The sequence below is a fragment of the Vipera berus genome (assembly GCF_964194415.1).
Source record: "Vipera berus genome assembly, chromosome: 2".
NCBI lineage: Eukaryota > Metazoa > Chordata > Lepidosauria > Squamata > Viperidae > Vipera > Vipera berus.
The window spans coordinates 10,610,698-10,631,053 of NC_138203.1; the positions used below are offsets into that span (position 1 = coordinate 10,610,698).

General features: G+C 51.9%; 1 protein-coding gene across 5 annotated transcripts in view; it reads left to right on the plus strand.

Annotated features, from left to right (window-relative positions):
* The window catches only part of IL11RA (interleukin 11 receptor subunit alpha), a 105,571-nt gene extending 91,650 nt beyond the window's left edge, over positions 1–13,921 (plus strand). For 3 of the 5 annotated variants that reach the window (XM_081319283.1, XM_081319284.1, XM_081319286.1), the window contains 10 exons: positions 1,901–2,067; positions 2,645–2,759; positions 5,141–5,173; positions 5,882–6,048; positions 7,101–7,264; positions 7,474–7,615; positions 11,116–11,211; positions 11,512–11,614; positions 12,034–12,116; positions 13,284–13,921. In XM_081319283.1, the coding sequence (XP_081175409.1) occupies positions 1,901–2,067; positions 2,645–2,759; positions 5,141–5,173; positions 5,882–6,048; positions 7,101–7,264; positions 7,474–7,615; positions 11,116–11,211; positions 11,512–11,614; positions 12,034–12,116; positions 13,284–13,300 (1,087 nt within the window). In that variant the 3' untranslated portion in view covers positions 13,301–13,921. The remainder of the gene's footprint in view (positions 1–1,900; positions 2,068–2,644; positions 2,760–5,140; positions 5,174–5,881; positions 6,049–7,100; positions 7,265–7,473; positions 7,616–11,115; positions 11,212–11,511; positions 11,615–12,033; positions 12,117–13,283) is intronic. The other 2 variants (XM_081319287.1, XM_081319285.1) reach the window with 2 other exon arrangements.
* The last annotated feature ends 6,435 nt before the right edge of the window (positions 13,922–20,356 follow it).

The following is a 20,356-nucleotide window of genomic DNA, read 5'->3' on the forward strand; positions in this document are numbered from 1 at the left end:
CAGTCTCTGATGCTCTCTGAGCTTGTTTTCTTGCAGACATTTTATTACCTGACTAGCAAACCTCCTGAGTGTGAGTTGAATGTGACGTGTGCTCCCTGTTTGGTAAGGTAAAGGTAAAGGTTCCCCCGCACATGTGTGCTAGTCGTTTCCGACTCTAGGGGCCGGTGCTCATCTCCGTTTCAAAGCCGAAGAGCCAGCGCTTGTCCGAGGACGTCTCCGTGGTCATGTGGCTGGCATGACTAGACGCCAAAGGCGCACGGAACGCTGTTACCTTCCCACCGTGGTGGTCCCTATTTTTCTACTTGCATTTTTACGTGCTTTTGAACTGCTAGGTTGGCAGAAGCTTGGACGAGTAACAAGTGCTCACTCTGTTACGTGGCACTCGGGATTCGACCCGCTAAACTGCCGACCTTCTGATCGACAAGCTCAGCGTCCTAACCCACTGAGCCACCGTGTCCCTCTGTTTGGTAGGGGGGTAATTTTTCTACACCCTCCAAAGTCTTATAGAATTCCCTGAGGCTTGGCATGCAAACCAGTCAGCCCTCAGTAGACACAGAAAGATAACCTACATTTACACACCATTCAAAAGAGACCATTAAAAAAGCAAGCAAAGAAGGAAACAAAGAGACCAGAAACACATCGTCTCCAGCAGCCAATAACCAGATAAGCAGGGATTAACACCAGTCAAACAATCAAGTTGAAAGCAATATCCCAATCGAGGAAGTATTACGGAGCAAAACTCACTTGAACTGATGATGTGACCTACTCCTAGTGGGGTCGTGAAACAACGGAAAGAAAAGCAACAGACCCCACAGAGCACCAAGGACCCCACAGTCCTCCTCCTCCTCCTCCTCATCTCCACAACCCCCCCTCCCTTCTAGCACTGATGATGTTACCTAGGTCTGCAAGAAAACAGCTGAGTTCAGAGAGCAGCTGAGTTAACCCCCCCCCCGAGCTACAAATATTCTCTTCCATTTGAAGGAACCCTTTCGATCTTCTGCCGCAGACCTACCAGTTTTGAGCCCCTGCTGTTGTCTAAAAGCATGTTTTTTGTTTTTTTTTTAAAAAGCGTATCTGTCTTTCTTAAAGTATCCCTCAATTTTTATGTTTATTTTAGTTTTATTCAATCCATTTGGGGGAAAATAAACCCTAGATAGAGTTTCAGGCATTTTAAGGTAAATACGTTTCAAATATAGAGGAATATTCCACCATCTGTACCAGCCTGGGCCATGCCCGTTCTAGCATGCTGTTCATTCTTGTGGCGGAAACCCAGGTTTCCGCAGAGGAAACCACAAGGAAAAGAGCCGGCCATTTGTCCTTCTTAGCCCCGTTTTTGTGGGCAGCGACACCCAAAGGACCACAGAAGTCTTCCCGTTGGGGAAATCCCGTGGCCGTCTTCTGCTCCCTCCTCTTGTTCCTCTCGAACTGGCTGTCATTTACTCCCTCCCTTGCCCCCCCCCTCCCGTCCCCACTCTTTCTGGGCATTGCCTTCTGCCTTGCAACCTGGCAGTTGTGAAGGGACACCCGCTTTTTGTGTCGTTCTGCTAAAGGCTGGCGGTGATGTTTATTCTTGAAGGAAGCCAGAGGGAAGGACCTCAGCTGCAATGGGTTGATGGGGAGGGGGGGGGCAGAATTGGTAGTCCAGTGGCAGTCAACTGTGTCTGTGTGGGGGGAAACTGTGCAGTTTCTCCTTGGTAGCAATTGCCCGGCACCCCGTTCAGAGATAGGAAGTCAAATGTGGGGGGGGAGAGAGAAATCTTGCAGCTTCTCCTCCTTAGGAGTTTCTTGAGAATGTGGGATGGACCTCCAGTTTGCTGTCTGGAAGACACACGCGCGCACACACACACCCTCCTGCCAATGATCTTCTTCCCAAGTCTTACAGCAACTCTTCTGTCCTCAGCTCCACGAGGGGATGGCAGCGGAGTGGGGGCTCCGGGCTGCCCACGGACACCAGCGTCCAGCAGGGCCAGCTGCTCTTGAGCCACGTGGACCTCTCCTCGGAAGGCACCTACAGCTGCCAGGATGGCAGTGGGCTTCTCCTGGGCTCCGTTGCGCTTAGAGTCGGCCGTAAGTGTGGGTGCTCCTGTGGGAGGGAGTGATACACGCCTGGTGGGGAAGGGGGAGGCACTCTGAGCTTCTGCAGGTTAAGGAAGAAGCCGCTGAGTGGGTGAACTGCGGGCAGGTGAGTTAGTCCTTGACTTACAGCAGTTCGTTTAGTGGCCGTTTCAAGTTAACAACGGCACTGGGAAAAGCGACTTATGACCGTCGTTCACACTTAACGACCGTTGCGACATCCCCCCTGGCCACATGATCAAAATTCAGAGGCTTGGCAATTGACCCCTGTTTATGACGCTCGCAGTGTCAAGTGATCCCCTTTTGCGACCTTCTGAGAAGCCAAGGCAACGGGGAAGCAGAGATTCACTTAACGACCGTGTTTCTAACTTAACAACCGTGGTGATGCAAGAAAGGCTGTAAAGTGGGAGAAAACTCACTTCACAGCCGTCTCGCTGAGCAACAGAAATTTTGGGCTCCGTTGTGGTCGTAAGTCGAGGACATCCTGTGCCTGTAGTGGAGAGCCACATGCGGAACCAGAGGTGCTAGTCTCCCTCCCTGCCAAGCACCGTGTCTCCCTCCTTGCCTGCAGGACTCCCTGGGCCCCCCTCCGTCGCCTGCCGAGCTTCCAACTACGAGAACTTCTCCTGCTTCTGGACCCCCAGCGTTGAGACACACCTGCCCACCAGATACATCGCCACCTACCTGTACGTCCGTGGAGATCCTCCCTCATCCAGGTCATGATTGCCCCAGAGCTGCTTTTCCCCAAAGGCAACTGGACAAAATAACAAGAGTTGAAAGGGACCTTGGAGGTCTTCTAGTCCAGCCCCCTGGTCAAGCAGGAGACCCTATACCAGGGGTAGGCAACCTCGGCTCTTTTAGGACTCCTGGACTTCAACTCCCAGAATTCCTGAGTCAGCTGACTCAGGAATTCTGGGAGTTGAAGTCCAGGAGTCCTAAAAGAGCCGAGGTTGCCTACCCCTGCCCTATACCATTTCAGACAAGTGGCTGTCCAGTCACTTCTTGAAAACCTCCAGTGATGGAGCGCCCACAACTTCTTGGAGGCGACTTCCATTCCACTGGTTAATTGTTCTCACAATTCAAGAAATTTCTCCTTCGCTCTCGGTTGCTTCTCTCTCTCTCTCTCTCTCTCTCTCTCTCTCTCTCTCTCTCCCTCCCTCCCTCCCTCCCTCCCTCCCTCCCTCTCTCTCTCTCTCTCTCTCTCTCTCTCTCTCTCTCTCTCTCTCTCTCTCTCTCCTCTCTCTCTCTCTCTCCTCTCTCTCTCTCTCTCTCTCTCTCTCCTCTCTCTCTCTCTCTCTCTCTCTCTCTCTCTCTCTCTCTCTCTCTCTCCTTGATTAGTGGGTGTTTCTTTCTCTCTCTCTCTCTCTCTCTCTCTCTCTCTCTCTCTCTCTCCCTCCCTCCCTCCCTCTCTCTCTCTCTCTCTCTCTCTCTCTCTCCTCTCTCTCTCTCTCTCTCTCTCTCTCTCCTTGATTAGTGGGTGTTTCTTTCTCTCTCTCTCTCTCTCTCTCTCTCCCTCCCTCTCTCTCTCTCTCTCTCTCTCTCTCTCTCTCTCTCTCTCTCTCTCTCTCTCTCTCTCTCTCTCTCCTCTCTCTCTCTCTCTCTCTCTCTCTCTCCTCTCTCTCTCTCTCTCTCTCTCCTCTCTCTCTCTCTCTCTCTCTCTCTCTCTCTCTCTCTCTCTCCTTGATTAGTGGGTGTTTCTCTCTCTCTCTCTCTCTCTCTCTCTCTCTCTCTCTCTCTCTCTCTCTCCTTGATTAGTGGGTGTTTCTTTCTCTCTCTCTCTCTCTCTCTCTCTCTCCCTCCCTCCCTCCCTCCCTCTCTCTCTCTCTCTCTCTCTCTCTCTCTCTCTCTCTCTCTCCTCTCTCTCTCTCTCTCTCTCTCTCTCTCCTCTCTCTCTCTCTCTCTCTCTCTCTCTCTCTCTCTCTCTCTCTGTCTCTCCTTGATTAGTGGGTGTTTCTCTCTCTCTCTCTCTCTCTCTCTCTCTCCTTGATTAGTGGGTGTTAAGTTGACTGTCCAGTTGACTTAGGGCAACTAGAAAGGCCAGGAAATTGCAAGTCATCTTTCTGGACTTTCTGGAAAAATCCAAGGAAGTCCTTTTTGCCTTTTGGGAAAAGGACCTTTGGGACACCTCTCTGTCTCTCGGTGAGCGTGGGCTGGGGCGGTGCAGGAGTCAGCGGAGCTGAGGAAGGCTGCAAAGCGGGTCTGCTAAGCGGAGGGGAGGCCTAGATCTGTGGGGCAAGGAGAATGCGAGAGGGGGAGCTGGAGGGGCAGAGGAGGAGGAGAAGAAGAAAAGGCATTTTTGCCTCCTCCGCGTCTTCTTTAATGATCCTTCTGCTCTCCAGCTGAGGAACCCACAGGCGTTTCCTCTCCCCAGCCCTGCTTGGAACAAACAAAGACCTTGCCCCAAGCTTCTCCAGAAGATTTCCATTGCACCTTCCAAACGGATGGTCAGAGGAAAGCTGGGCTCCCCAGCCAAGGACGGAGGCAGCCTGCACCTTCTGCCTTGGCTGCGGAGCCCAGCCATCAGTTTGGAAGGCCAGGGCAGCTGGGAGGGCCCTGCAGAGAGTCTTGAACGGTGCCATCACAGCGCAAGAAGGATTGCTTAAGCACCACCGTCTTCACCGCGGCAGCCAGTGGGGGAGAGGCGTCTCGAGTGGAGCGGGGCCATGATAAGCAAGGCCATGAGGATTTCGAGCCCACGACAGACCAATGGGGGACTAGGCTTGTATTAAGGCGGGCGGAGGTGGGGGGAACACTCTGCTTGGTTTATTAGCCAAAGGAGGCAGCCACGGCCCAGCTGGCACTTTCAGCCCTCACGGGAATAGAAGAGGCTGCCTGTCCCGTGGGTGGGGTGGGGGGTCAAGGCAGCCTTTATTAGATGTGGTTTGCTCCCCTTTGCTGGCTCTGGGGTGAGGCTGCCTGGAATCAGGGATGGCCAGTCGGGGGGGGGGGGGGTCCTGGGGAAAAAGGCCTCATGTTCCTTCTGGATGCCCAGGGGTCGGGGGTGGGGTCCAGTTGGATCACCCCTCTTTCTCCTCCTCTTTCTCATTTCCTCTTTCTCATTTCCCAGGATGAAGCAGCCGCCTGGAACTGACAAGTCAAGGTAGGTCCTGACCTTTGGCAGTTCACATCTGCCCACCGCCCCAGATTTCCCCCTTCGCATCCAGAGTAGCTGCCCAGGTGTAAGAAGTCTAGGATGGCGGCGGCATCAGAGCACCGTTCGCAATACACTTTGGAGAAACTCAGCGGGCTTTCCCATTTCTTTTTGCCTATGGAAGAACTGGCGTTGACGATGGCCGTTGGGAGGAAAACATGGATACCAATCAACGTACACGACTGTGCATTATCATTATTACGCGCTATTGTTAACGGGTCTGGGAGTTGCTATTTACGGTACCCAGACTGCAAATAGCTTTGACTGGATTGGGTCCTTTTGTCTGCTGGATTCTTCCCAAGGGTCTAAAAGAGCTAATGATACGTGTTGGAAGATTTGGGCAAACTGCGCAACATTTAGGAGATGATGGGTTGGGAGATTCTCTCCATTCCTCTCGGGTCCGGGTGCTTTTCCAGATGGTGCTTTGGGGATGGTGCCAAGTGCACCGGACCACTATTGCCACCAAGGCCCCCTTCTTCCCCCACCTTTGCTTGGTCTCTCGGGAGGGTTCCCTGTTTCTTCTAACTTCACCAGTTTGCGTAGACTTTTTTTTCCCCAGTACGTTGGTTTGTGGTTGGGGATTATGGGTGTTTATGTCAGATTTTCCCCTTGGCCGAGAGCTTTCAGGGCAAACGCTTTCTCTTGCCTTTGTGCAAGCAGATCCCCGGTCAGCAATGTGGGTCTGTGTGTCCAGGATCCTGCCCTCCCTCTCTCCTGCACCGTCAGCAAGTCCCAGTTCTGGAGCTCCTACCGTGTGAATGTGACGGAGGTGAACCCACTGGGCTCCAGCTTCTCTCTCTTGGACATCATCGCCCACAGCATCAGTAAGCCCCGCCCTTTGGGGGAGGAGCTGCCTCAGAAGGGAAGGGACTCTTATTTGTGGGCCATCCTCATGTAGGGACCAGCCCACCGGTCATTAGGTGAAGCAGTTTCTAAATGAAGCTGCCCCTGTGCTTATGATGTGCTCCTTCAGCTTTCTTTTGCTTTACAGACAGTCCTCGACTTATGAGCACGTTTGAGCCCAAAATTCCCTTTGCTAAGCGAGGCAGTTGTCCAGAGATTTGTGCTTGATGACCTTTCTGGCCACGGTTGTCAAGTGAATCACTGCAGTTCTTAAGTGAGTCACACGGCTGTTAAGTGATTCTGGCTTCCCCCTTGACGTTGCTTGTCAGAAGGTCGCAAAAGGGGATCTCAGGATACTGCAGCCGTCGTAAATGTGAGTCAATTGCCAAGCCTCTGAGTTTTGAGCACGTGGCCACGGGGATGCTGCAACGGCTGTAAGTGTGAAAAACGGTCGTAAGTCACTTTTTTCAGTGCTGTTGCAACTTTGAACAGTCACCGAATGAACTATTGTAAGTCGAGGACTACCTGTATGCATATAATTGGAGCAAATCATTATAAAAATACAAATTATCGGCTATAAATAAAGCTAAAAGGGAGGGAGGGAGGGAATAGGCTGAGCTGGAGTGTGGGGGGGAATCTGTTATTAATCACAAACCCCCCAATGTGAAACCCCCTCCATTGGAGCCCCAAACCAGCCAGGCAGAGCCAGGTCTACAGGCTCTTCCAGAAGGTGAGGAGGGCTGGAGATGACCTCACACTGATGTCCCAAAGGGCAGGAGCCACAGTAGAGAAGGACCATCTCCTGGAGACACACACACACACGCACACGCAGATACACCCTGGCTGATGGGGTCTGCAGCTAGACTCCTCTGCCAGGGGAGGTGGGGTGGGTCAGTCCTACAAGGCTGAGATGGTTCCTCAACGTTCCCAGTCAAACGGAGTTTGGGTCCAGAGAATGGGGAAAGGCATGGAGGGGGGGGCTGGCTTGTTCCCCCTCCAGGGTCTCAGCTCCCCTCCTCTGCCTCCCTCCCAGCCAAGCCAGATCCTCCAGAGCATGTGCGGGTGGAGCCGGTGCCCCTGGCCCCCCGGCGGCTACGCGTCAGCTGGGAGTACCCCTCCTCTTGGCCCAGGGAGCCTTCCTTCCAGCTCCACTTCCGGGTGCGCTACCGGCCGGTCCTTCATGGCTCTTGGTCAATGGTGAGTCGAGGGGATGCAAGGGGTGGGGGTGGGGGTCTCGAACGCGGGGGACTCCGTGCTTGTACAAGGATCCTATCTGTCCTTCACGGAATGGGGCGGCTGGTGGAGCGGGGGGGCAGTCAGTTCTGCTCAGACCCCTGTGTGAGCGGAGACCACGGCCAGCTGGGGTCAGCGGATGAGCTGATGGGAGCCGCCTCCTGGCTTGGCAGGTGGAGACGAGCAACGTGTCCGAGGTGATCACGGACGCCCTGATGGGCCTGGAGCATACGGTCCAGGTGAGCGCCAAGGACTTCCTGGATGCCGGCAGCTGGAGCGAGTGGAGCCCAGAGGCACGAGGCTGGCCAGCTGCTGGTAAGGGCAGGGAAAAGGCACTTGGGGGGAACAGGGAGAGAACAGGGCAGGGGGGAAGGGCTGAGGTGGGGTGGGGTGGGGTGGGGACTAAATCTTGGGCAGACGTTAAAATAGGAGACCTGCAGGTGATCCTGGACTTAGAACTACAATGGAGATCAACATTTTGGTTGCTAAACGAGACCTTTGTCCAATGAGTTTTGCCCCGTTTTACAACCTTTCTTGGGACACTTTTAAGCGAAACCCTGCAGTTGTCAAAGTTAGCCACATGGTTGTTAAGTGAATCTGGCTTCTCCCCCCGTCTATGTTGCTTGCCAGAAGGTTGCAAAAGGGAGCTGGGGACATTGCAACCGTCATAAATATGAGTCAGCTGACAAGCGTCCTAATTTTGATCACATGACCCACACATGTCGCGCGTGTGAGAAATGGTCCCATGTTGGGGTTTTTTCAGGGCTGTTGTCACTTTGAACAATCACTAAATGAATGGCTGTAAGACGAGGACTGGCCTGTGTTTGCAGAGATGGATAATGCTGCGGCCAAGCTGTCTTCTTGTTGCACAATAGCTGTGCTGGGGTTGTGGGTGCTCTATCAGTGGGTTTTTGGGGTTTTTTTAAGAATAACAGGGTTGGAAGAGTCCTTTGAGGTCTTCTAGTCCAACCCCTTACTCAAGTAAGGTAAAGGTAAAGGTTCCCCCACACATGCGTGCTAGTCGTTTCCAATTCTAGGGGCTGGTGCTCATCTCCGTTTCAAAGCTAAAGAGCCAGCGCTTGTTCGAGGATGTCTCCGTGGTCATGTGGCCGGCATGACTAGACGCCAAAGGTGCACGGAACGCTGTTACCTTCCCACCGTAGTGGTCCCTATTTTTCTACTTGCATTTTTACGTGCTTTCGAACTGCTAGGTTGGCAGAAGCTGGGACAAGTAACAGGCGCTCGCTCTGTTACGCGGCACTCGGGATTCGACCCGCCAAACTGCCGACCTTCTGATTGACAAGCTCAGCGTCCTAACCCACTGAGCCACCGCGTCCCTCTTACTCAAGTAGGAGACCCTATACCAAAAATAGACCATTTGACCAGGATGACAGAGGGATGGACTAGAAGACCTCCAAGGTCCCTTCCGGCCTTGGGGTTTTATGTTCTGTGTTCTACATAGCAAATGCACACCCACGTCCACACGCACGCACAGTCTTTGAAGATTAAAAGCCTCGAGGGGCAGTGAGGCCAGGACAATTCCCTTGGACCCTCGTGGCGGGAATCATGCCTGGGGGGGGCGCTTTCTCTGAGTCCTGAGGCTGTAACACTAGAAGCTGGTCAAGAGTCTGACCGCAAAGTCTGCTTGTGGCCTCTTTTGGGGCTGGATAGCAATATGGAAACATTTTTCCTAACCTTTTCAGTGCATCCGTCAGGCCAAAAGAAAGTATTAGGGCAGCTTTGTAAAGTTTCATTTCTTTCCATTTTTCAGAAAAGAAAGAGAGTGGGTGGCAGGGGGGAGGGTTGCGGTGCATTCCCGGCTACCTTTTTTTTTCTTCATTTCTTTTCCTTGCATTTTTCCGTCTGGAAAACGGGTCCTTGGAAGACGCAGCTTGAATGCTTCCAGGGCTGGCCGGCTATTCCTTCTCGTTGGCGTTTTGGGTTGAAAGGATGCAACGAGAACTGTTTTTGAACCCAAAGTAGATGAAGAGTTGCAAATAGCAAGAGCCTCTGCTGAGGGTGGAGGGATCCAGATCTGTGGTGTCACCTGGCTGGGGATTCTGGGCCTGGTGTGATTGCTCTGGGGTCCCTCTTTATATATAGATAGATAAAAGGTAAAGGTTCCCCCGCACATTCATGCTAGTCGTTTCCGACTCTAGGGGCCGGTGCTCATCTCCGTTTCAAAGCCGAAGAGCCAGCGCTTGTCCAAGGACGTCTCCGTGGTCATGTGGCCGGCATGACTAGACACCAAAGGCGCACGGAACGCTGTTACCTTCCCACCGGAGTGGTCCCTATTTTTCTACTTGCATTTTTACGTGCTTTTGAACTGCTAGGTTGGCAGAAGCTGGGATGAGTAACAGGCGCTCACTCTGCTACACGGCACTCGGGATTCGACCCGCCAAACTGCCGACCTTCCAATCGACAAGCTCAGCATCCTAACCCACTGAGCCACCGCGTCCCTTTTATATAGATAGATAGATAGATTTTATTAGTTTTTACAGGGTTAGGGATAAGGTGGGGTCAGGATTAGGATTGGGGTTTGGGTTAGAGTTGGGGTTAGGGTTGGGGTTGGGGTTTTTCCAAATAACATTTTCAATATTTAGCAAACAGCATAGTGTCTGGGTACATGTGTTTAACTAACAGTAATAGATATGGTTAATTATCATAAACAACACGTTGATCAATCAATGGCCTTCTTCTTGCTAATATATATATTCAAAATTACATATCACGTTCCTTTCTCTCTGACTCGTTTTTCTAGCCACTGATAGAAATTATCCCATGTTCTAAAGTACACCAAGTCTTCTTTCTCTTTAATCTTTAAAGTCAGTCTATCCATTTCTGCGCACTCTAGAATTTTCTTAATTAGTACTTCTTCAGTTGGTAGGTTTTCATTTTTCCAGCGTTGGGCAAACACAATTCTTGCTGCTGTTAATACATGTAGTATTAGATATCTACAATCTTTCTCGTAACTGGCTCCTATTATTCCTAACAAAAACAATTCTGGTTTAAAGTCTTATTTGTTTTTTAGTTATCTTCTCCAACCATAAATGTATTTTAACCCAAAATCTTTTTGCTTTAGGGCACGTCCACCAGATGCGATAATAAGTACCTGGCCTTTGTTTGCATTTCCAACAGTTGTTTGAAGTATTTTTAAACATTTTTGCTAGTCTCACTGGTGTCATATGCCATCTGTAAAAGATTTTATATAAGTTTTCTTTATATGGCACTTCTTTAGTCTCTGTGGGTATTGGTTGACCCTCTCCATCTCTACACCAGGGGTGGGCAACTATGCAACTTAAGGACCTGTGCTGGCTCAGGAATTCTGGGAGTTGAAGTCCACAAGTCCTAAAGTTACCATCAGGAATTCTGGGAGTTGAAGTCCACAGGTCCTAAAGTTGCCATCAGGCATTCTGGGAGTTGAAGTCCACAAGTCCTAAAGTTGCCGTCAGGAATTCTGGGAGTTGAAGTCCACAAGTCCTAAAGTTACCATTAGGAATTCTGGGAACTGAAGTCCACAAGTCCTAAAGTTACCCTCAGGAATTCTGGGAGCTGAAGTCCACAGGCCCTAAAGTTGCCATCAGGCATTCTGGGAGTTGAAGTCCTAAAGTTACCATCAGGAATTCTGGGAGTTGAAGTCCACAGGTCCTAAAGTTGCCGTCAGGCATTCTGGGAGTTGAAGTCCACAGGTCCTAAAGTTACCATAGTTGCCTTCCCCTGCTCTACACTGAACCATGGGTCAGGCAGTGGGGAGAACTGTGTCCCCCACCTTGCATTTTCTAAAAGCTGTCCAATTTGGGGTTTCCCTCCTGCAGGACAGGTTGCTGAGCCCAGCGAAGCTGCTCCGGACACCGTTGAGTTGGACCCGCCAGCCGAGGAGCCCTCTCCGTCCCCCGACAACGAGCCAGTCGGTATGTGGGAGGCCTGAAGCTGAGGTCGGCGTGGAGAGCAAGGCCAGGGTGCCGATGCTCGCCCTTCAGACCCAGGATATTTGCTTTGAAGAATTAAGATCCCTGCCAAGATCTTTAGGCAAAAGATCTCCCGTTGCTCTGTGTGTGAGCTAAGAGACTGGGAGTCTCCTGCTTCCTTTTGCTGGCCTGGTCTGGATTGGGCCCCCAGCACCTCTGCCCTCGACTTGCAAGGGGGAGGGAGGGTGATATCTGGCAGGTGCCGGCAGGGTGACGGAGCTCAGGGATGTCTTCTGTCTCCAGCAGGGCACGGTGACTCCATGGAGAAGGTAGCAATGCTGGTCTCGCTTGGTATCGTCGCCTTCTTTGCCCTGATGGCCCTGCTGCTCTTTGCCTTCCTGGTGTGGTAGGTGGAAAACCTGGAGAGGAGATGGCCGGGTTGGAGTGTGTGCTTGCCCACTGGGCTGGGCAAGGAGCCTGGGTCTCCTGCTAGGAGGACGCCTGTGGAGATTCTGCCATCCAGGTCACGGTCGTCTCAAAGGTGCTTTTCCAAAAGGCAACTGGACCTTCTTGGGGTTTGTTGTTTTTTTCCTTGAATATGTTTTGCTTCTCATCCAAGAAGCTTCTTCGGTTCTGGAGAAGCTTCTTGGATGAGGAGCGGGACGTTTCCAAAGAAAACGCCAAGGAAGTCCAGTTGCCCTTTGGGACCTGTTGGAGGACCTTATCCATCTTTCTCCTCCTCTCTCTCTCTCTCTCTCTCTCTCTCTCTCTCTCTCTCTCTCTCTGTGTCTCTCTTTCTCTCTCGTTCTCTCTTTCTATGGAAAGGATCCGGGCAAAGAAGCAGAGCAAAGAGGCAGGCAAACACCAGGACTTGCTTGCAGCTGCCACCCACCTCAAGGCCTTGCCAAGTGAGTACAGCCTGGGCCTCTTGCGGGGAGGGGCACGGCAACCCTCCCCCCTCAGTCGGTGGGACTCCCTCAAGGAGGTGGTTCTGGTCTTATGCAGGTAACAGTTTGGATCCTGCAGGGCACAGGATCATGGAGGATAATCAAATCAGGGCAAGACACACTATATTAAACCAGGAGTCTTCAAACCTGGCCCTTTTATGACTTGTGGACTTCGACTCCCAGAATTCCTCAGCCAGGCACGCTGGCTGAGGAATTCTGGGAGTCGAAGTCCACAAGTCATAAAAGGGCCACGTTTAAAGACCCCTGTATTAAACAAAGAGAAAAACCCCATTCCCTTCTAGCACTGATGATGTTACCTAGTTGGGTCATGAAACATCTCCAAGAAAGCAACCAAGCTCAGAGAGCACCAAGGACCCCTCATTTCAACCTTGAACTGCAAATATTCTCTTCTCTTGCTATCAGAGCAGTGGTAACAACTCCTTTGGGTGGGTCCCGATCCATTGGAAGCGTGTTTCAGCCTTCAGGTGCTGTGGATTGAAGGTTTCCATGGCTCATGGCTGTCTTCTCCGCAGCCTGAGTGATGGCTGTTGTGAATCATTTTTAATCCCATTAAGTTTGGAGGTCTGTTCAGGCCATAGATGAATAGAGAGGCCCTGCAGTTGGCCAGTCAAGAAATTAATGGTGCATGCACCCTAAAGGGCCTCCCAGATGTGTTGTGGGCCAAAGTTGCCTTTGTCTACTGCACAAAGCAAGTGGGTGCCTGAGCTGAAGTAGGCTAGGAATTCTGGGGATCCAGTTGGTGATGAGCTGTCTGTCCTGGGAGAAATCCAAGCACAGCTTGGCCCCAGAAGTTGTGGGTGCTCCATCACTGGAGGTTTTCAAGTAGACAGCCATTTGTCTGGAATGTTATAAGGCAGGGGTCTTCAAACTTGGGCCTTTTTTGACTTGTGGACTTCAACTCCCAGAATTCCTCAGCCAGTGTTCTGGGAGTTGAAGTCCACAAGTCATAAAAGGGCCACCTTTGAAGACCCCTAGTATAGGGTCTCCTGCTTCAGCGGGGGGTTGGACTAGCAGACCTCCAAGGCCGCTTCCAACAGTATTATTCTGTTATCCAATGCAAATGTTGGTTTCTAGTCTGTCCTGACCAGCCTCTCTCTCCCTCTGCAGAAGCTCAGATCTTGTAGCACAGCTCTGCCTCCCCTTGGCAGATCAGCTCCCAGCCAGGGAACCATGGACCTCACCCACTGCAGCTGCTGTTGATTCTCCAGGGCACAGGACCCAGGCACCCTGCCCTCCCCAGCCGCCTTGGACCTGCTGCTTATCTACCGGAACTTGGCATCGGTGGCCCAGCCAGTCCCCACCCTCTCCTGCAAACAGGCTGCCTGCCAGAGGCTGCTGACTTTGAACTCGTCAGGGGATCCTTGTGGGAAGGGAGAACCGGGGAGCAGCTGGTTGGAAAAGGGGTGCTGTTGGCCGAGCCTTGCTCCTGGCACCCCTGTCTCCCCCGCGAAACTGAAGCTCTCGCAGACTGGAGGAACCGAGACTCCTCAGGATGGCCTTGCTGAGAGAGACCAGCCTGGCGGGACACCCGGCAACTGCTTTTGGCACCGGGGGGGGGGAGGGGGGGAAGAGGAGAGGGGGGCAGGACAGCCTGGCAGAGCAGAGACATTGACCCGAGATCTCCCCATATGCCAGTTGTGGGGCTGCGTGTGTGTGTGTGTGTGTGCTTGTTTGTTTGTGGATACATCTGCGCTTGGTTTGGTTCAGAGAATTAAATTTCAAATGTTGGGGTTTTTTAATGAATCTTGGGCAGTGTAAACCATCCTTGGGTGTTTGGAAGGTGACTTGGGTTCTGCTCGGAGCCTTGGCCAGAGGGACTCCCTGGCCAGAGGGCTGAGAAACCCACCACCACCACCATCATTGCTGCCTCTTACGGAGCCCCCAGGCTGGGACAGCCAAATGCCAAAAAGCAAAGGACAGAGAAACATTGGCCTAGATCAGGAGTCCTCAAACTTGGCCACTTTAAGACTTGTGGACTTCAACTCCCAGAATTCCTCATGCCTGGCTGAGGAATTCTGGGAGTTGAAGTCCACAAGTCATAAAAGGGCCAAGTTTGAAGACCGCCTGCCTTACACCATCCCAGTCAAATGTTTTTTTTTCCAATCTTATTTTCTAAAACCTCCAGTGATGGAGGCTACTTGAAGATGTTGTGTGAATAAGGAACTTGTTGGCTTCCAGGCGCCCTGCGTGGGGCAAGATGCTCAGCCGGATCCGGCTTGCGGACAGTGGAGTCCAACCGCTCAGCCTTGCTGAGCAGCAGAGGGAAGTTAGTGAACGGCCCCCGCAGAGAGTGGGGCGGTGGGCCCTGCACAGACACCAATGGCGAGTTAAGAAATAACTGCCCTGGTCCTCGTCTGCCTGCCTGCCTGCCTGGCGAATTCACTGGAGGCATCAGACTCCATGCTGGCCAGGGGGCCACAAGGAGCAGCCAGAAGCTCCAATCTTCTGGGTCCTGCCCAGAGTTGGCTCTGCCAAACTGGCCTAGGCTCGTCTCGAGATGCAACGCAGCCAAGCGGAGTGGCGAGAGACGTCAGTCAGCCCTTGGCAAATCCCACAGCCAGAAAACTGGGCAGAAATTTCCCAAGACGAAGATCTGGAGTTGCCAGATGGGCGGAGAGGCTAAAAATAGCCTGGAACGCGCTCTCCTGCCTGGAGCTGCCCCGGCCAGCCTCCCAGATGGATCGAGGTAGCCCTGCCCGCCAAGGGGTGGCTACTTGGGAATGGTTGGCAGGAGGGAACTTGCACGCCAAAAGGCCCGTTTCTGAAATTCAGAGCTGCGGTTTGGGGAGATGATAAACCCTGGGGGGGGGACTGGGGGGGGGGGGTTTCTGGGTCCTGCCCAGGGAGGAACAGCAAGCTGTGTTGCAGACTTCTTGGGCTGTCTGGCCTCTTGGGTGTCAGTCTTAACCCTGTTCAAAGGGAATTCTGCAATGGGTGAAATACCTAATCTGCTTTCAAAGAGGTCTCTGTGCCTGGCGGGAGGGGGATGGGGGGCAGAAGGACCCGGGGGTGGGGGGTGGGGGGTTGTTTTAAAGCAGGGGTCTTCAAACCTGGCTACTTTTAAGACTAGCGGACTTCAACTCCCAGAATTCCCCAGGAATTCTGGGAGTTGAAGTCCACAAGTCTTAAAAGTGGCCAGGTTTGAAGACCCCTGCTTTAAAAGTATGGGTATGTTAGGAACCAGAGAAGCACCAACCCCTGAAAGGCTTTGAAGGTGGGGGAGTCAAGCCTTTATGCCCCCCCCACTCCAACAAGTGGCCTGCAGCAGAGCACCTAGAATAAAAGTGTTGGAAAAGACCTCAGAGGTCATCTAGTCCAACCCCCTGCTCAAGCAGGAGACCCTCGACCTTTTCAGACAAATGGCTGTCCCGTCTCTTCTTAAAAATCACCAGTCATGGTGGGGGAGTTAAGTCGTTAATACCCCCTCCCCGACAACTGGCCTGCAGCACAACACCTATGCGACCACCCCCACCTCACCCCACCCCCCAGCATCTTAGGGGAGAATCTCTTTTACTGTGTCCCCTGCCCCATCAGACTGCTCATCACCCTCTCCCGCCCTCCCAGTCAGGGGGACCCCCTTGAAATGGCAACAGCAGCTAAATGCCACCCTCTTTCTGATGGGGGGGCTGAGTACACTCTGCCAATAAACAGACCACCTGGCGGGAAGAGGTAGATTAAAGATTGCTCAGCCATCTCTGGCTCGCGAGTGCTGCTAGGACCATCTGAAGGCTTCTCGTGGCATGTCACACACACCCAGTTCAAGTGGTTGCCTCTCCCAAGACATGTCTGGTCAGGAGCGTTTCATTTCTGGCCCGGCCATGTCGGGGCATCTGTTGGCATCATAACTGTTGGCATCGTGTGATAACCATCTAGAGAGATGTCTGTTCCTAAGCTCTGGGGCCAGAGTTGCCCAAACTGAGTTGGGGGTGGGTGGCTCAGCTGGAGTGCCCCCATCCAGAGGTGGTGCTGAGCGGCTGGCTGTCTTGTCCTCAAGAACTCCCCTGCCAGGCAGAGCCCAGAAGCCCAATTACGGAGCCTGCGGGAGAAGACACCGGAGGATGCCAAAGGCCCCATTTATGATCTCAATCAGAGGGCAAGTTGGAAGGCTAGAAGACGACTTGCCTCCAGAAGCTGTGGGTGCTCCATCGTTGCAGGCTTTCAAGAAGAGACTGGACAGCCATTCGTCTGGAATGGTACAGGGTCTCCTGCTTCAGCAGGGGGCTGGACTAGAAGACCTCCAAGGTCCCTTCCAACTCTGTTTTTCTGTGAAAAGCACAAGGTCTGCACAGCCAACTCTATTGTCCCTTCCATGAAACTAATGAAAATGAACCAAGGTGGTCTTAAAACCTGGTCAAAAGCTACACCAACAAGACCAAAGGACCACAATAGAGTATTTATAGGAGGGAATATTGTAGCTCATGGCTGAACTGTGGGGTCTTTGGCGTTCTCGGAGTTTGGGTATGCTAGCATTGAAGATGTTACCTAGTTGGGTCATGAAATGTCTGCAAGAAAACAACCAAGCTCAGAGAGCATCCAGGACCCCACAGTAGTCGTCCTCCTCCTCCTCCTCACCAACCCATTTCCCTTGTAGCACTGATGATGTTACCTAGTCTGGGTCATGAAAAAAGAACAACCCAGCTTAAGAGAGCACCAAGGACTCCACAGTCCTCCTCCTCTTCCTCCTCCACTTTCTCCTCCTCCTCGCCAACAGATTTCCCTTGTAGCACTGATGTTACCTAGTTTGGGTCATGAAATGTCTGCAAGAAAACAACTAAGCTAAGAGAGCACCCAGGACCCTACAGTCCTCCTTCCTCCTCCTCCTCTTCCTCATTTCCCTTGTAGCACTGATGATGTTACCTAATCTGGGTCATGAGAAAAAACAACCACCCAGCTTAGGGAGCACCAAGGATCCCACCATCCTCCTCCTCCTCCTTCTCTTTTTCCTCACCAACCCATTTCCCTTGAAGCACTGATGATGTTACATAGTTTGGGTCATGAAATGTCTGCAAGAAAACAACCAAGCTCAGAGACCACCCAGGACCCTACCCCCCCACCGCCTCCTCCTCCTCCTCCTCACAAACCCTACTTCCTTATAGCACTGAAGATACTACCTAGTTGGGTTATGAAATGCCTGCAAGAAAACAGCCAAGCTCAGAACATCTATGGAGATTCTGAGTCATCCAGGTCATTGTTGTCCCAAAGGTGCTTTTTCCAAAAGTGGGGGGGGCGGGGGCTTTCTTGGCTTTTTGTTGGAAGAAACAACTGTGAGGCCACCAAGATGAGAGGATAGCAAGGACACCACAATGCAGTGGTTTGTGAGTTTCAAGTGCCCCTTGGATTCTATCCTAAGTAATCTTGAGGGTCTGACCAGGCAACGACCCCTAGTGGCAGAGAGACTTGAAAAAACCTAAGGGTCTTCTTATTTACAACAAGCATAGGGACACCAGTTAAGATGCAACCATTGAGACATCTTGCAATATCCTAACCCAGAATAGCAGCCAGTTGGATGTTGTGGGGGCCCTTTCAATTTTCAACCCCCAAATTCACTTCTAAGTTAATTCTGAAGACTTCCAACTTCTAAGACTGAGGTCTTCTAAATTAATCGTCAAGACTTTCTTCTCTTGGCCCACTCTCTCCAATAGCTTTCCCGTCTCTACGCAAACATGCTGTTATATTGTCTCGGATTCCTGGGGAGAATATCATTTTGCAGCAACAATCTCATTAATTATCAGAAGATAATTATAATTAGTAGATCCTGGGATCTCTTGACCCCAAATCCAGGATGTTCACAATCTGGAAGTCTACAGTGGAGACTTAACACTTTCTTAATTTTGTAATATTTGTTCCTGCTTAAGGTCTGTCCAAGTAAGGGCAAGCCTTGGCCAAATTCTATTCAAGCCGGAATTGACAAACGGCATCCTACAACGTACAACCAGATTTAATAGGACCTCCCCACCCCACCACCAAGGAGAAACAGGTGTGTCCTGTTGTGCCACAAATATTCTAGCTATCAACACAGTAAACGTGTTCTGCCTCTTAGCCAAGTCTCTTCAAACTTGGCAACTTTAAGACTTGTGGACTTCAACTCCCGGAATTCCTCAACCAGCTGGCTGAGGAATTCTGGGAGTTGAAGTCCACAGGTCTTAAAGTTTGCCAAGTTTGAAGAGCCCTGCTCTTAGCCATGTTCCCGGCACCCGTTGGGGTTTTTGCTCACCAATTAATTGTGGAAAAACTGACCAACTAACAACGTAAGGGGGGAAACTCCGTATGATGTGGTTGCGCCAGATAACCAGGGTTTCCGGCACTGCAGGTGGTCCTGCCCCCCCCCCCACACAGCTGTTGTTGTGTAGTTATGCTTCATTAGGCTCCTATGAGGTTTGTTGTGTGTTCTTTATTGTTTTACGGTCTGGTCTCTTAATTCTTGCAGGCTTTCTCCAGCTGCCAGCCTCTGGTCATAATAAACAGCTCGTCACCTTTCATTGATTTCCCCCCCCCACACACACACACACACAAATACCATAAAAGAAATTAGCAGATCCTTTGGGGCGTTTTGGAATTGGTTTGGTAGTTTAGATTTAGATTTAGATTTTATTAGATTTATATACCGCCCTTTCCCAAAGGACTCAGGGCGGTTTACAGGGCATTTTAAAATCATACCAATACAAAATACAAAGTTAAAAGACAAATAAAAGATTAAATTATCCCTGAAAATAAAACCCAGTTAAAATTCTCAGCCTGGGTCAGAGAGCTCAAAGAGCCAAGTCTTCAGGTCTCGGCGGAATGAACGTAGGTCAGGGGCAGTCCTGAGCTCCACGGGCAGCTGGTTCCAGAGGGCAGGCACACCCACAGAAAAGGCCCTCCCCCTGGGTGTTATCCGCCGGCAATCTTTTACCGGCGGCACCCTGAGAAGACCCTCCCTGTGCGAGCGCACTGGACGAAGGGAGCTTGATGCTGGCAGCAGGTGTTCCCTCAAATATCCTGGACCCAAGCCATTTAGGGCTTTATAGGTCATCACCAGCACCTTGAATCTCACCCGGAGGGCAACCGGAAGCCAATGCAGCTCACGGAGCAGAGGTGTTACATGGGAGTATCGGGAAACCCCCATCACAACCCGCGCGGCCGCATTCTGCACCAGCTGAAGCCTCCGAATGGTCCTCAAGGGCAGCCCCATGTAGAGTTCCCGATTCCTGACTACAGCAAAACGTGCAAGAGGGAAATAGCCGACAATGAACGGAGCCTGACTCCTTGAGCATATGCAAGCGAAATGGGCATGGGAGAAACAGGCCGGCACCACCTGGTTGTGGTCCTGCAGTCAAATTCCAGCCAGGTGCAACACTGCTCGCTTTGGCGATTGATCATTTACGAGCCCTTCCAGGTTCCTCCTCTTCAGCAGAAACGGGCATTTTGCTGGAGAAAGTAAATAAAAACTAACTTTAGCCTGCTGACTCTTAAGCTACGTTTTCCCAGTCCGGAATCAATGCTCCCTTCAAGTCTGACTCCTTTCAGGTCTGACCATGCAACGACCCCTAGTGGCAGAGAGACGTCGCTCAAGGCTCCTTTCAGGTCTGACCAGGCAGCGTCCCCTAGTGGCAGAGAGACGTCGCTCAAGGCTCCTTTCAGGTCTGACCAGGCAGCGTCCCCTAGTGGCAGAGAGGCATCGCTCAAGGCTCCTTTCAGGTCTGACCAGGCAACGACCCCTAGTGGCAGAGAGACGTCGCTCAAGGCTCCTTTCAGATCGCAACGACCCCTAGTGGCAGAGAGACGTCTCTCAAGGCTCCTTTCAGGTCTGACCAGGCAACGACCCCTAGTGGCAGAGAGACGTCGCTCAAGGCTCCTTTCAGGACTGACCAGGCAACGACCCCTAGTGGCAGAGGAGAGACATCACTCAAGGCTCCTTTCAGGTCTGACTATGCAAAGCCTGGAGAAGAGCCTAATGCTGGGAAAGATTGAGGGCAATAGACGAAGGGGACGACGGAGAATGAGGTGGCTGGATGGAGTCACTGAAGCAGTAGGAGTGAGCTTAAATGGACTCCAGAAGATGGTAGAGGGCAGGAAGGCCTGGAGGAACGTTGTCCAGGGGATCGCGATGGGTCGAACACGACTTCGCAGCTAACAACAACATGCAACGCCCTCTAGTGGCAGAGGAGAGAGATTGCTCCAGGTTCCTAAAGTGCAACTAA